This window comes from Myxine glutinosa, chromosome 3 (assembly GCF_964187855.1).
Source record: "Myxine glutinosa chromosome 3, kmMyxGlut1.1, whole genome shotgun sequence".
Taxonomy (NCBI): Eukaryota; Metazoa; Chordata; class Myxini; order Myxiniformes; family Myxinidae; genus Myxine; species Myxine glutinosa.
In genome coordinates, this window is record NC_136263.1 from 23,184,541 (window position 1) to 23,199,725 (window position 15,185).

Consider the following 15,185-nt stretch of genomic DNA (forward strand, 5'->3'; position numbering starts at 1 on the left):
ACAGGGTAATTAAAAAATGATTATATTTTACTGTTCGACATGTTGAGAGGGTGGGACCCATTGGAGCTGTGAGGGCTGTCATAAATTTAAACTCGGCTTTTTAAAAGTATTGCTAAAAGGAGAATGTGTGTGTGTGTGTGTGTGTGTGTGTGTGTGTGTGTGTGTGTGTGTGTGTGTGTGTGTGTGTGTGCATTCACGTGTGTGTGTGTGTGTGTGTGTGTGTGTGTGTGTGTGTGTGCATTCACGTGTGTGTGTGTGTGTGTGTGTGTGTGTGTGTGTGTGTGTGTGTGTGTGTGTGTGTGTGTGTGCATTCACATGAATGAATGAATGAATGAATGAATGAATGACAGACAGATTGCATTCTGCATTCTACATTGCATTGTGTGTGTGCATTCACATGCATGCGTGCAAATGAATATTTTGTTTATCATGCATGGTAACATGTGTTTACGTTGTTCATCATGCATGGTAAAATGTGTATTTTATTTATCACTCATTGGTGACTCAAATGATTCGTGTCATGTTAAAACTTGATGTGATGGAAAATAATATCTGGCGATGACGTCACGCCTGACATTTTTTCCAGGGCTCCTTTATCTCAAAATTTGGCACGACACCACTGGTGTAAAGGGTCAAAACGTGCCGACGTCACAAATAGGGCTGGGGCTCAAAATGTGCTTACATAACAAATAGTGTGAGGGCTCAAAATGTGCTTACATAGCAAATAGCGTGAGGGCTCGAAATGTGCTTTCATAACAAATAGCGTGAGGGCTCAAAATGTGCTGACATAACGAATAGTGTGAGGCCTCAAAGGTGCTTACATAACAAATAGTGTGCGGGCTCAAAATGTGCTTACATAACAAATAGTGTGCGGGCTCAAAATGTGCTTACATAACAAGTAGTGTGGGGGTCAAATGTACTTGCATAACAAATAGAGTGAGGGCTCAAAACGTGCCGACGTCACAAATAGGGCTGGGGCTCAAAATGTGCTTACATAACAAATAGTGTGAGGGCTCAAAATGTGCTTACATAGCAAATAGCGTGAGGGCTCGAAATGTGCTTTCATAACAAATAGCGTGAGGGCTCAAAATGTGCTTACATAACAAATAGCGTGAGGGCTCAAAATGTGCTGACATAACGAAGTGTGAGGCCTCAAAAGGTGCTTACATAACAAATAGTGTGCGGGCTCAAAATGTGCTTACATAACAAGTAGTGTGGGGGTCAAATGTACTTGCATAACAAATAGTGTGAGGGCTCAAAATGTGCTTACATAACAAATAGTGTGAGGGCTCAAAATATGCTTACATAACAAGTAGTGTGGGGGTCAAATGTACTTACATAACGAATAGTGTGAGGCCTCAAAATGTGCTTACATAACAAATAGTGTGCGGGCTCAAAATGTGCTTACATAACAAGTAGTGTGGGGGTCAAATGTACTTACATAACAACGTGTGAGGGCTCAAAATGTGCTTACATAAGTGTGAGGGCTCAAAATATGCTTACATAACAAATAGTGTGGGGGTCAAATGTGCTTACATAACAAATAGTGCGAGTACTCAGAATGTGCTTCCATAACAAATAATGTGAGGGATCAAAATGTGTTTACGTAACAGTGTGAGGGCCCAAAATGTGCTTACATAACAAATAGTGTGAGGGCCCAAAATGTGCTTACATAACAAATAGTGTGAGGGCCCAAAATGTGCTTATGCAATAAATATTGTGAGGGCTCAAAATGTGTTTACGTAACAAATAGTGTGAGGCCCCAAAATGTGCTTACGTAACAAATAGTATGAGGGCCCAAAATGTGCTTACGTAACAAATAGTGTGAGGGCTCAGACTGTGCTTACATAACAAATAGTGTGAGGGCTGAAAATGTGCTTAGATAACAAATAGTGTGAGGGCCCAAAACAAATAGTGTGACAAATAAACAAATAGTGTAACAAATAGTGTGAGGGCCCAAAATGTGCTGACGTAACAAATAGTGTGAGTGCTCAGACTGTGCTTACATAACAAATAGTGTGAGGGCTCAAAATGTGCTTACATAACAAATAGTTTGAGGGCTCAAAATGTGATTGCATAACAAATAGTGTGAGGGCTCAAAATGTGCATATATAACAAATAGTGTGAGGGCCCACAATGTGCTTACGTAACAAATAGTGTGAGGGCTCAAAATGTACTTACATAACAAATAGTGTGAGGGTCAAATGTACTTACATAACAAATAGTGCGAGGGCTCATACACTGATTAAACAATTGGGATAAACCGCTGTTAACAAGTCAACATTCCAGGAAAACTTTCAGCTGGTTCCCATTAATGCAGAAATTTAAACTTTAGTCCTTGTACAACATTTTGAACATTTTGAACACCATTTTGTTTTTCAGATTCATCGCGAGCACACGAAGAATGAAAAACGTTACAAGTCTCGAATAACGCTGGAATGGAGAGTGTTTGTAAAGTTAATTATGTTACAGAAATTAAAGTTAACTTTACACTCACCTTGTTACAGCTCTTGTGCATAGTATGACCACGAACATACCCATGACCACGACCCAGCCACACGGACGACTCTCCCTCTTCCTGACCGACTCCCTGGAAGCACTGACGGACCTGGATTCACTCATTGCTGATGAAGAGCTGTCTGTGGTGTCGTTGATCAAGGTATAAATGCGATCTGCAAAAGGGGGCGGGTATAGTGATTGGGGGAGAAATGTGTGAGCACAAGTAAAACGAGAACGGCACTCAGTAGAGAGCATACCTCCACCTGGTGAACAGTTTGCACTTTGTATCCCACTGATAGTGATAGGTCGGACCTGGATTCGGATCTGACCCAAAATCTAATCGGCTTGTTCTTGTCACCTTCCCAACTCATCCACCAAGTTTATTCATAACTCGTCCATAACTTTTTTTAATATCATGTTATATATCGCTTTTCACCCGATTTCTCAATGGTGAAGAATCACTTAAGAATTAAACAATAATTGTAGCCGAATCCATATTCAGATCTTCACCAAAATCGAAACGATTAGTCCTTTTCACACGCACAACCTCTTCACGATGTTTCGTCCAAATCCGTCTGCAACTTTTTGAGATATTCTGCTATATGTTGGTTTTAGCCCGATCTCTCAATGGTGAAGAATCACTTAATTATTTAAATATTTCTCATATCCGAATCCATATCAGGACCAGAAAAGGGTGCATTCTTTGGGTATGTTCCATTAACAATCAGCTTTGTAGAGCGCTCGCAAAGTGCCCTGATCAGATTTTTGTGTGAGTTTGTGTTTACCGTTGGAGGTGAGATTAGGATGTTACAGTTATTATAATCGCATAAAGATTTTTCAAAATTAATTATGGGAGTGGGCGATCACATTATTATGCTTTTTATTATTGTTAATATCATTATTATTACTAGGGCATGCCCGTACTATATATATAGGACGTGCCCGTAAGTGCGTGATGTTACCGTACAATGAATGTATCGTCCCGACGCCGCAGCTCGGATGGCGCTGCAGTTAATCGGGCCCCCAAATTCCTCATCGACGATAACTAAACAATATATTATATGAATCGCACCGTACATACCTCCTTCTAGATCTTGTTCTTGTCTTGATATACTCACTCAGGCTCACTCTATCACGACTGAGTCCTCCCAGCTCCTCCAAATGGCGCCCGCTAGCCGCTACGTAAGTCCGGAAGTGACGTCCTCATTTGACTGTCCGGAAGGTCGCAAATCGCAGTTACGATGAATCGCAAATTAGTTTTAATTAGTTTTAAAACATAGTTTAACGGCAACATAGTTTGCCGACGGGAAATAAATGAATACGCTCTCAAATGTGCCATCCGAGGCAGAGTCTGTTCGCCACGTTCGGCACACGTGATAGCTCGCTGCTCTCTGATTGGTTGAATCGTTTTTTGGACATAGCTCGGTAACTACTTCTGCGATTAATTTAAAACCTTGAAAAGGCACATCCTCGGGTCCCCAGCAATATACCTGGCAAGTTTCAAGTATATCGGACCGGTAGTTGTCGAGAAACAGCGGTCACAGACATACAAACATACAAACATACAAACAAACATACACACAGAGATTAGTGGAATTATAGATAGACTAGGGCATGCCCGTACTATATATATATCTAAAATTATATCCCCCCCCTCTATTTACATGAAATGGTTTGGTCCATGAAATGTTTTGGTTCATTCGCAACGCCAAAGCGAACGGCGAACGCTTTACATGAAATGGTTTGGTTCATGAAATGTTTTGGTCCATTCGCAACGCCAAAGCGAACGGCGAACGGCTTGCGAGTACAGTGACAATCCCCCCCCCCCCCCCCCTCTATTTACATGAAATGGTTTTAATTAGTTTTAAAACATAGTTTAACGCCAACATAGCGGCAACATAGTTTGCCAACGTGAAATAAATGAATACGCTCTCAAATGTGCCGTCCGAGGCAGAGTGTGTTCGCCACGTTCAGCACACGCGATAGCTCGCTGCTCTCTGATTGGTTGAATCGTTTTTTGGACATAGCTCGGTAAGTAATTGTCCGATTAATATGAAACCTTGAAAAGGCACATCCTCGGGTCCCCAGCAATATACCTGGCAAGTTTAAAGTATATCGGACCCGTGGTTGTCGAGAAACAGCGGTCACAGACAAACAAACAAACAAACAAACAAACACACATACAGAGATTACTGGAATTATAGATAGATTACTAGCAGAGTACCTGCCCTATGGGCGACCCAATGGGCGTTCTTGTTCCAAGCGCACAACACATTTTCTGCCATCTCTTATTGGAGGATACTTTCTGCTGATACAACTGATTTGACTTGGATTTCTTGATTATTCCCTATGGTAATACTAGTGAGATACCCGTGCTACGCACATGTGGGAGGCCAAAAGCAAACAGGCAATGCAGATACGGCGAATGCTAAAGCATGAAACCAATAAATTCCACATTCCTGCAGCATCTTCAGTCACACGTCAGACATGGACAGCAAGTTCGTGAAGGACTTCCATGAAAAACGTACCCGTTAGCAAACAAATGGGTACGTTCACGTATAGAAACATCGATCGTGGGTCTGCGGCGAATCTGCATAAGGTGATCCGCAAAGTTCACGTTCAGAAAATAGACACCTTCACGGCATGTCGTCATTCACTTGAACTCGATATCTCTTTTTTCATTCCAAACAACATAACTCCAATCACAAATTAATCACAAAATAAACTTTTAACAACATTGTTAATGTTTCCTTCATTGTAAAAACTACCAAGTCATCAGTTAAATGGATTTTGAGCCGATAGGTGTTACGGCCTCGGCAAGATCGATGGAGACAGCGATCTGTTGGCCTATACACCGCCCAAATAGCTATGTGGAATTCTCTCATGTAGAGATTAAACCCACATCGTTTGAACTTTGGCCGAGGTCATTATTTACTTTTAATGATGTTTATATATGAATCAAAAAGAAGATAATTGGTTTTGGTTCGTCCTTTCCGCATATCTCGTGGGATTGTGAGTTGGAGAGACGACCGTGATGGCAGGGAGGGGGTTGGCATTCTCTCAAGCAGGGATTCAACCCATGTCCTTATAAAAGGTCTTTGTCCAAGGTCACCGAGTCCGATCGGTGTGGCCGATCGGTGCAGCCGTTTGTGCGGCACCCGGGAAAATAACATTATGCCCGAGTCCAAACCTGAAAATGCTGGAGGCCAAAGCTGAAATTGGAAAAACAATATAGCCTATTTTACTCCAGGAGATCCTAGGATTACCCACCCAAAATATCGTTGCAATCGGTGCGCCGTTTTTGCGGTACCTTCGAACGGACGGACAGACAGACCGACGGACAGACATTTGGTGAATTATCGTAAGATTACTGGATCTCTGTTCAACTTAGGTGGCCTTGGTTTTTGAGGCATCTCAATTTTCAAGAAAAAAAACAAACATCAACCGTCACCCGAGATAACAATACCCACGACCAAACCACACTCACCTCTTCCCCCTCCTCCCCCTTCCACTATCTCCTCAAAATCCTTCTTCAACCTTCACCCGAGCTAACAATACACATGACAACGCCACACCTCCCCTACCCCCACCCTCCCCTCCACCATCATCTCCTCAAAATCACCCTTCAACTGTCACCCGAGATAGCAATACCCACGACAACCCCACACCTCCCCTCCCCCCACCCTCCCTTCAAAATCCCACTTAAACCGTCACCATAGCCAGACTCGGCGTCAGAACAAATCTAATTGGGGGGGGGGGGGGCATTAGGGTAACCGAGGATGGGGGCAAAAACTGCCGTTCAAGAACTCAATCTATGATGTAAATGCTTGATAATAAGAGTTTGCCGTCAACAACCAACACACCAACCCAGTTCCAATTTTAAAACATGCTGCAAAGTCTCTCTCTTTCACACACACACACACTGCACTGTGCACCCACACTGCACAAAATATAGCCTACGTGCAAGCCACGTCTCTCTGTCTCTGTCTCTGTCTCTGTCTCCCCCTGCCTGCTGTTGCGATTTGGGTGTGGTGTCATGGCCGCCATATGCAGCTGCTCTGTTTTGTGGTGAGCCCTCTGTGTGTTTTTCGCCTCTCCTGCCCACCCCTGCCACCACCCCTCCCTCTCCTTTTCCATCCTGTGTGCTTTGGCATTTTGTTTTCATCCGTTCAACACCTTTGTCTTCGAGAGAGAGAGGATTGAGAGCGGGCCCATTTTGGGTGCGGCCTACTGGCTTTGACGGCTCTTTTTAAGCCTTTTTGTGCTTACAATGCACGTTTGTTATTTATTTTAGTTCGATTTATTTAGGTTTGGTACCTTCTTGTCCAGTTCGGACAAGTTGGGGGTTTTAATTCGCTGGTATGGCGAATACATGCTCTCGGTTAGAGGCGTTCAACAGTCTAACGAGGAAGCATTAATTTGTGTGTGTTCCACCAGAAGGAGTCCTCACTGAGGGTGTGGTACTCGAAGTAGGGAAAATAATCGGGTGCGAACATGTCCGGGCTGCCTCACGAATGAATCAAAAAGTTGTTATTTTCGTGTCCGATGAAAATTTTGTTCACGACGTCGTGAGTGCAGGTTTTTTTTGGTTTGTTTTTTTGTTGTTTTTTTGTATACAGAATCGAGGCTCGTGAAAGAGCTAACATTTATCACACAAACAAATCAAACAGACAAACAAACAAAGTATATAAAAAGGGCAGTGGTAGACAAGATGGGGAGAGAAGGGGAAGCACAAAAACACAACATTTGAGAGCAGTGACATCGGGAATGTGTGGGAGGGAGAGGGCTTGGGGGTAGGCGGCGTGGGAAGGGGGGGGTGGGAGAAGTATAAACACAAGGACACCAAGGACTTCCAGGAAAGAAGTTGGTATTTCAAAAAAGTGGATTTGGGATGAAATTATCGGGGGTAGAAAAGAACAAGGTTTTGGATGGGGGAAGATAAGAGATGGTGGTGAACAGCTGTTTTAAAGACCTGGAGGGAGGAGTGGGATTGAAGAGAGTGAGGGAGTTTGTTCCAGAGGCGGGAGAGAAGAGGAATGAAGAAGTGAAGGTGAGCAGAGAGTCTTGATTTTGGCAGTTTAACCATAAGAGGGTTGCAGGCAGATCTTGTGTGACCTGCAGGAATATTTGGGGGACAGAGCCCAGAGAGAGCTGGAGGAGCAACGCCGGAGAGGAGTCGGTAGAAGACAGAAAGACCACCAACCTGCCTGTGGTGAGTAAGTGAAAGGCCCTCGGAGGTAGCTTCATCGCGAAAGATTCCAATGATTCTGAACGCTTTGGTTTCAACAGCGTGAAGACGAGCTAGGTGTGAGGCAGGAGCACCAGCCCAGAGGGGAGAGCAGTATTCCATTGAGCTGCAGATGAAAGCCTTGTATATGGTGAGGAGCTCAGGTGTGCCAGGGAAGGACTTCGCATGACAGAGGATGCCCAGTCGACGACTGGCTTTGGAGGCCAGATTTGAAATGTGGTTTTCCCAGGAAAGATCATGGCAGATAGTGAGACCCAAAAGCTTGAGTGACAAAATTTCTTGGAGAGGATTCTTCAGAAAGTGGATGGGAGGGTTGTCCAGTCGGTCTTTTCGGAGAGACATCGTAAGAGTGTGAGATTTGTCAGGATTGAAAGACATGTTCCACTTGTTTGCCCAGTCTGTGATTCTGTCCAGGACTGCAGTGAGTGAGGAGGTGCAGACTGCCGATCTGAGGGATGAGGAATGGAGCGGCAGAGAGGGGAGTCATCAGCAAAGAGATAGAGAGGATTTTCAAGAGAGTCGGAGAGATCATTGATGAAGACCAGAAAAAGCACAGGGCCCAGAACACTGCCTTGGGGAACTCCAGCCTGAACAGGACGATGAGATGAGAGAAACCCATTCAGGGCCACACGTTTACCACGAACAAAGAGGAAGTCCGCAAGCCATGCATGGAGATTTCCATGGATACCAAAGGAGGAGAGTTTGGTGAGCAGTCGGAGGGAGGCATGTGATATGTCAAGGGAGACAGCTCTAATTTCCTGTTTGGCATTGAGGACCTCCATCCATTGTTGAGTCAGCAGAAGCAGCATGTCCAGAGTAGAGTGACCTGGTCTGAAACCAAATTGATGATCAGAGATCAAGCCATTGGAGAAGAGGAAAGATTTCATATTCGAAGTAATGATGGATTCCATGACCTTGCTGATAATTGGGAGAAGGCTGATTGGTCTGTAGTTGCTAGGATCTGTTTTTGCACCTTTTTTGTGTAAAGCCGTGATGTTGGCTGATTTCCAAGCAGATGGCAGATGACCTTGAGCAAAAGCGAGGGTGAAGAGAACAGAGAGAGGGAGTGAAAGAGGGGAAGAACAGGGTTTTAGGACCCGTGGGCTGATGCCCTCAGGTCCAGTTGCAGAATCAGAGTCGATGGTTGACAGAAACTTTTCCACCTTGTCAGGAGGAAAGGACACAGAGTCCAGGAGCAGCTGGGTACAACTGGGTACGGTGGGTACAGAGAGGGATGGGTTTGGGACACAAGATTTAGAGGCAAACACAGAGTTGAGGCATTCAGCTTTTTCATGTGCGGAGTCAGCTGTGTCGCCGTTTGAGGTAAGGGAGGGGATGGAGGGGGAACAAACACCAGAAACAAAATTGACCAGCCGCCAGTAGGATTTGGAAGAGGGAGACAGATAAGAGAGTTCGGTCTTGAGAACGGAGAGATATTGTTTACTGGCTCTCCTGAGGGTGGACACACACTTGTTTCGGGCTTTGTGAAAGGAAATGAGATTTCTTTCCGTTGGATTTGCTTTCCAGGAGACGAAGGCAAGTTTTTTCTGGGCAACAGCCTCACCACAAGATTCCGTGTACCATGGGCGGGGGGAAGGGTATGACAACTGAAGACGAGATGGGATAAATCTGTGCATGAGAGAGAGAGCAATTTACTTTGGAAGAATTCCCAGGATGAGTTGATGTCAGGGGCGGTAGAGATGCGAGACCAGTCTAGATGATTGATGGCTGCTTGAAGACCATGCCAGTTGGCCTGAGTGAAATGCAAGACTCGTCGACGCTGAGGAGGCACATGATCAGATGAGCCGATTGGAGCAGAAGAAGAGCAGCAGACATTTTCAGGGAAGTTAGTCATAACCAAGTCCAGAAGAGAAGATGCTCCGTTGACTGAGATCGGGTCGGGAAATTGACAGATTGTGTCAGTCCCAGTGAGTTGCAGAAGTCCTTTGATGAGGAGCCATGGCTGGTTAGAGAGGAACCCACACCCAGCCAACTGGCAAGGTGACAATTGAAATCACTACATATGAGGAAGAGAGAGTTGGGATGAGTAGATAGAAGTTGGTCCATATTATCAGACAGCGAGATGTAGATGGAGTCATCACTGTTTGGTGGACGGCACAACACACATATGAACAAGAGGTGGGAGCGAAGGGGAAGCCATAGCCAGAGGTATTTCTGGGGGTGAGGTGGAGAGAGGGCAGTGCAGGGCGAGTGAGAAAGAGAGTTTTTGATAAAGATAGCAACCCCACCTCCAGGACAAGGCTCAGGTCTATCATACCGGAGGAGGGAGTAACCCGGGAGAGATACTAAGGAATCAGAGACATCATGAAGGAGGAAAGTTTCTGTCATGCAGATCACATCTGGTTTGTCAGAAGCAACCTGTATGGAGAGATCAGTTAAGTTTAAACGAAGGCCCCGGATGTTTGAGGTCCATACCGTTAATGAAGAGGAAAGGGGAGCATCGGATACAGAACAGGGGGAAGGGGAGGGGTACAGTAAGAGGAGGAAGAGGTAGGGAGAGCTGTTGAAGGTGTCTCAGAGATTTCAGAATAGCTCGGAGAAAGGGAAGGATGGGGGCGGACAAAAGGTTTGATGGTGATTGAGTGAGGCACAATGAGGTGTTATTTGAGGAGGGGGAAGAGCGAGCCAGAAGGTTGGGGGAGATGGAGGTGAGAGTTGGAAGGGGGAAGAAGTGGGGAGGACGCTTTGAGGAGGAGGGTTGAGAGGGGGGAAATGGAGAAGAAATGAGGGTGGGGAGATTTGAAGGGGAGGGGTGAGGGGGGAGTTTATGAGGGGAGGGGTTAGGGGGGAGTTTATGAGGGGAGGGGTTAGGGGGGAGTTTAGGAGGGAAGGGACGAGGGGAGGGATTTGAAAGGGATGGGGGAGATTTGGAGGGGAGGAGCGAGGGGGAGTCTATGAGGGGAGGGGTGTTGGGGGAGTTTAGGAGGGAAGGGGCAAGGGCGGAGATTTGAAAGGGATGGGTGATGGGGAGGATTTGGAGGGGAGGGGCAAGGGGGAAGATTTGAAAGAGATGGGTGATGGAGAAGATTTTGAGGGGAGGTGTGATGGGGAAGTTTTGGAGGGGAGGGGTGATGGGGAAGATTTGGAGGGGAGGGGTGAGATTGGATTTTAGAAAGTGTACGATTAATGGGAAACGAACATTTATTGCAAAATGAGTTTCTTGTGACCTTCGAGTTAAAAATACGTTTCAGGATGCTGGAGGGGGTGGGGGGGGGGGGGGTGGAGTGCAGGTGAGTTTAGGGAATGTATGAAAGAGGAACTGTAAGAGATGGAATTTTTTTTGGGAATGACTAGATTAGGTGAGCAAGTCGAAAGCACCCTTTTAAAGAAGAGAGAAGAAAAAGGTGTTATTATATACGACAGAATACAGTACTTCAGGGGAAAGTTTAAACATTTTAAAGTTTCGCAGGGAAAACTATCTGGGGAAATGGGGGTAAAACACGTGGTCGAAGAACGAACGAACGAATAAGAACAACGAATAAACGAATAAGAACAACGAACAAGAACAGAGAAGGAAATGTTTTTTTTTGTTTGTTTTTTTTGAGTTGAGATTTTAAGGAAGTATGGGGTGAAAAGACTGGGAAAAACAGAGAATTAAAGTAATTGGAGCACAATCGATGGACCGCTGAGAGAAAAACAAAGCCTCACGGTAGGACACGGTACAAGGCCTCAAAAGACACGACACAAATTAACACGATTTTCCAAACAGGTATGAAAGATTTACACCGAGAATCTTCCTAGGGACCCACTGTTGGAACACACACCATCTATCTATAATTCCAGTAATCTCTGTCTGTCTGTACGTTTGTCTGTGACCGCTGTTTCTCGACAACCACGGGTCCGATATACTTTTAACTTGCCAGGTATATTGCTGGGGACCCGAGGATGTGCCTTTTCAAGGTTTCATATTAATCGGACAATTACTTACCGAGCTATGTCCAAAAAACGATTCAACCAATCAGAGAGCAGCGAACGATCGCGTGTGCCGAACGTGGCGGACACACTCTGCCTCGGATGGCACATTTGACAGCGTATTCATTTATTTCACGTTGGAAAACTATGTTGCCGTTAAACTATGTTTTAATAAAGTTTTAAAACTAATAAAAACGAATTTGCGATTCATTCGCTTTCCTGCGCGTTTGTGCACGCGATGGCGATTGCTTTACCAAACTCCGGAAGCCGTTCGCTTTGGACCAAACCATTTCATGTAAATAGAGGGGGGGGATATAATTTTAGATATAGATATAGTACGGGCAATGCCCTAGTAAAATAAATACAGTTTTGACGAAAATACAAATGGGAACAATTACTTAACTTCGATAGCGTGGAGAGCGTGGAAAGCTTCGAAAAAACGTAACCTCGCCGGCAAGACCGGTAGCGGAAGTCCCTTATGGTTTAACCACAGGAGGTTTAAGCACAGAAGGTGGTGTTTTTATGTTAGCGTCCCCCATGGATACTCCAGCGATGAAAATCGTCGTATCAAATGTACCACCATTTATATCAAACCACAAACTGATGTCAGTCCTTTCTCGGTATGGAACAGTTGTGTCAAGAATGTCCATGATCCCCCTGAAGAGCCGACACGAGAGGATAAAACATGTTATGAGCTTCCGTCGCCATGTTTACATGGTACTTCCCGATCGTGGCGACGACACAGGGTTAAATATTTCATTTGAAGTAAAATCCGACGATCGGGAGTATCAAATGTACGCCTCGTCAGCCTCACTAACGTGCTTTGACTGTGGAGCCTTTGGTCACGTTAAACGTTTCTGTCCCAAGGTTTCGTGTTCAAAGTGTCGGGAAAATGGTCACGTAGATACTGAATGCAAAAAGGATAAGAATACTCGAGTTCCTATTAAACCGACTGGGGTTAATCCTGTGAGTTTACCGGTTCCTGCTGCTCCCTCCTGCAGTGAGACGAACAATTGCAGCAACCATGTGCATGTCCCGAGTCTTGAAAACGATCGTACTTCACTTCCTGTTACAGAAAGCGAAGCGACCCCAACTTGTACAACTTTTGCTGCAATTCCCTCATGTAGTAAAGGAATGGAGGAGGATCCTATTATTGGTTCTAAAAAACGAAGGGCGTCGGTTGGTAATTTTACTACCAGTAATCCAAAAAGGTGGTATTGGAGAAGGCCAGTGTAGCTGAAAATGCACCTCAATGTGTTCCTCATGCTTCCATCGGGTTAGGAAAAAAGGATGGTGAATCGGGTGCTGCAATTGAGGATAATATGTCTGAAAGTTTGTGTACCAACTCTGTGGATACAGAGTGCTATGTGGGTGAAATAAGTGGTAACGCTGAAGACGTTGCTAAACCCTCGAACGAACCATTACGATCATTGACATCAGTCACTGTGAACGAGCAGACAGTGACTGACTCATCCCTCCACAGTGCTGCTCTGCCGATGCAGATTCAAAACTGTGTTACCGAGTCGCTCATCGATTCGGTAGATTGTGCTCCACGACCACAAGAGGATGAAACCGAGGCTTCAACTTCTGACGAGCACAAATATCACCATGGCATCGTGGATCGCACAGTGGAGCTCTCCAGCGAATCCCCAGAGATACTGACAATTCCCATAGTGACCACGGAGGCCGACATCCTCGATCCTGGAGGGACCTTGTCAGACTTGTCAGAATCTGATGAGGATGACGAGGTGCCTGAGTTGTCTCAGCCTCAGTTGAGTCGGCCAATGATATCTCCTCAACTAGTACTTTCTTTTTTAAATGAAACCTATAGACAGCGAAATGTAGTTATCAGGGATACATTTCCTGATTTAGGTTAATTTATTCAATCAGCAAAAGAAATAACGAGAAAGGCCAAAAAATTTACACAAACAAGGCCACAGTTTCTCCGACTCAGGAAAATTATTACAAAAGCCAGTCTTGAGATTTTGCAACACCCAATCAAACCTTTTGATAAGAAATGAAACAAATTACATTTGGCACCTTGAACATTAACGGTGGAGGTACAAACCCAAACCGCCAAACTCAAGTGCAAAGTTTGTTTCGACGAAAAAATGTCGATGTACTTTTATTGCAGGAAACACACATCACCCAAAACGTAAAATATGATTGGTGTCGCGTTTTGGGGGGGCAGTGCTTTTTTAGCAACCTTTCTTCTCTTTCGGCAGGTGTTGCTTTCGCACTTAGACCAGGGCTAGTACCTGAGTCAATCCTCTTCCAGGAGATGTTAAACTTAAAGGCCGATTCAGCTCTCTTGAACTGGAGGTTAATAATTTCCATTTCACATTATTCAATGTGTACGCACCAAGTGAGAGCACAGAACGGAAAGCTTTCTTTGCGTCCGTGATTAATCACCTGCAGACAGTTTATCTAAACCAATGTGTGTGTATCGGAGGTGATTTTAACTGTACCTTTGAACCTGTAATGGACAGGAACTCGGCAGAACCTCATCCCGAATCATGTATTGATTTATCCCTTTTACTTTCTCGGGTTGGTTTGCTCGATGTATGGAGGGTACTTTTCCCCAATGAACCTCAGTTTACCTGGAGCCGCATTACCAGAGGAAGTGTGTCCTTTGCGAGACTCGACCGATGGTATATAAACTCACCTTTTAGAAACGCTATAGTCTCTCCGGATTATTTTCTGTTGTAGCGGTTACCGGAAGCATGACACAATCACCTTGCACCGGCAGATGACGTAACCGGCGGGCGGTTACTTGCCCGGACTCGCCCGGACGTGTCCGGACTTGCCTTGCCCGGGCGGACTCTCGATTTGCATACCACGCCCCGTTGAGAGGCGTGGCTGACTTATTTGCATACCACGCCCCACCTGAGAGGCGTGGATTTTGTGTGGTGAACTTTTGATATAAATTGCCGCCCGTGTTAACGGGCTATTCAGTGCTTTTGAGTTCTTTCGACTTGAGCTAGAATAAATAGCTCAGTGAAACTTCGTTCCTGGTGTCGTCCATTTTGTCTGGCTTTATCGTGCGAGCATAGCTCCACAATTGGTGACCCCTTTTCAAGAACATGGCGATGGAGTCATCTGTAGCTTTGAAGCTCCCTGGCTTTTGGGAATCGCATGCAGCCGTCTGGTTCGCCCAAGCGGATTCTCAATTCGCCCTGCGGAACATTATGGAGGACACGACGCGCTACCACCATGTGGTCTCCATGCTCAACGCCTCCACTGCTGTCCGGGTCCTGAGCTTCCTACAGAACCCGCCAAACGCCGACAAATACAGCGCACTCAAAGGCCAACTCCTCGGTGCGTTTGGACTCACGGAGACCGAACGCGCGCGACAACTGCTCGACCTCCTGGAGATGGGTGAGGCCCTTCCATCCGAACGCATGGACCACATGCTTGCTCTACTCGGTGACCACAGCCCAGATTTCCTCTTCCGCGAGCTGTTCCTCCAGCAGCTACCCGGGCAGGTACGATTAGCTTTGGCTAA

The 15,185-nt window shown here is 45.4% G+C and overlaps 1 protein-coding gene across 2 annotated transcripts in view; it reads right to left on the minus strand.

The window, feature by feature from the left end:
• Nucleotides 1-2,667, minus strand: part of LOC137423752 (monocarboxylate transporter 12) — a 130,489-nt gene extending 127,822 nt beyond the window's left edge. The window contains exon 1 of one of the 2 annotated variants that reach the window (XM_068111229.2): nucleotides 2,498-2,664. In XM_068111229.2, coding sequence (XP_067967330.1) covers nucleotides 2,498-2,622 — 125 coding nt within the window. In that variant the 5' untranslated portion in view covers nucleotides 2,623-2,664. Of the gene's footprint in view, nucleotides 1-2,497 lie in introns of both variants that reach the window. The other variant, XM_068111227.2, reaches the window with a different exon arrangement.
• Between the last annotated feature and the right edge of the window lie 12,518 nt (nucleotides 2,668-15,185).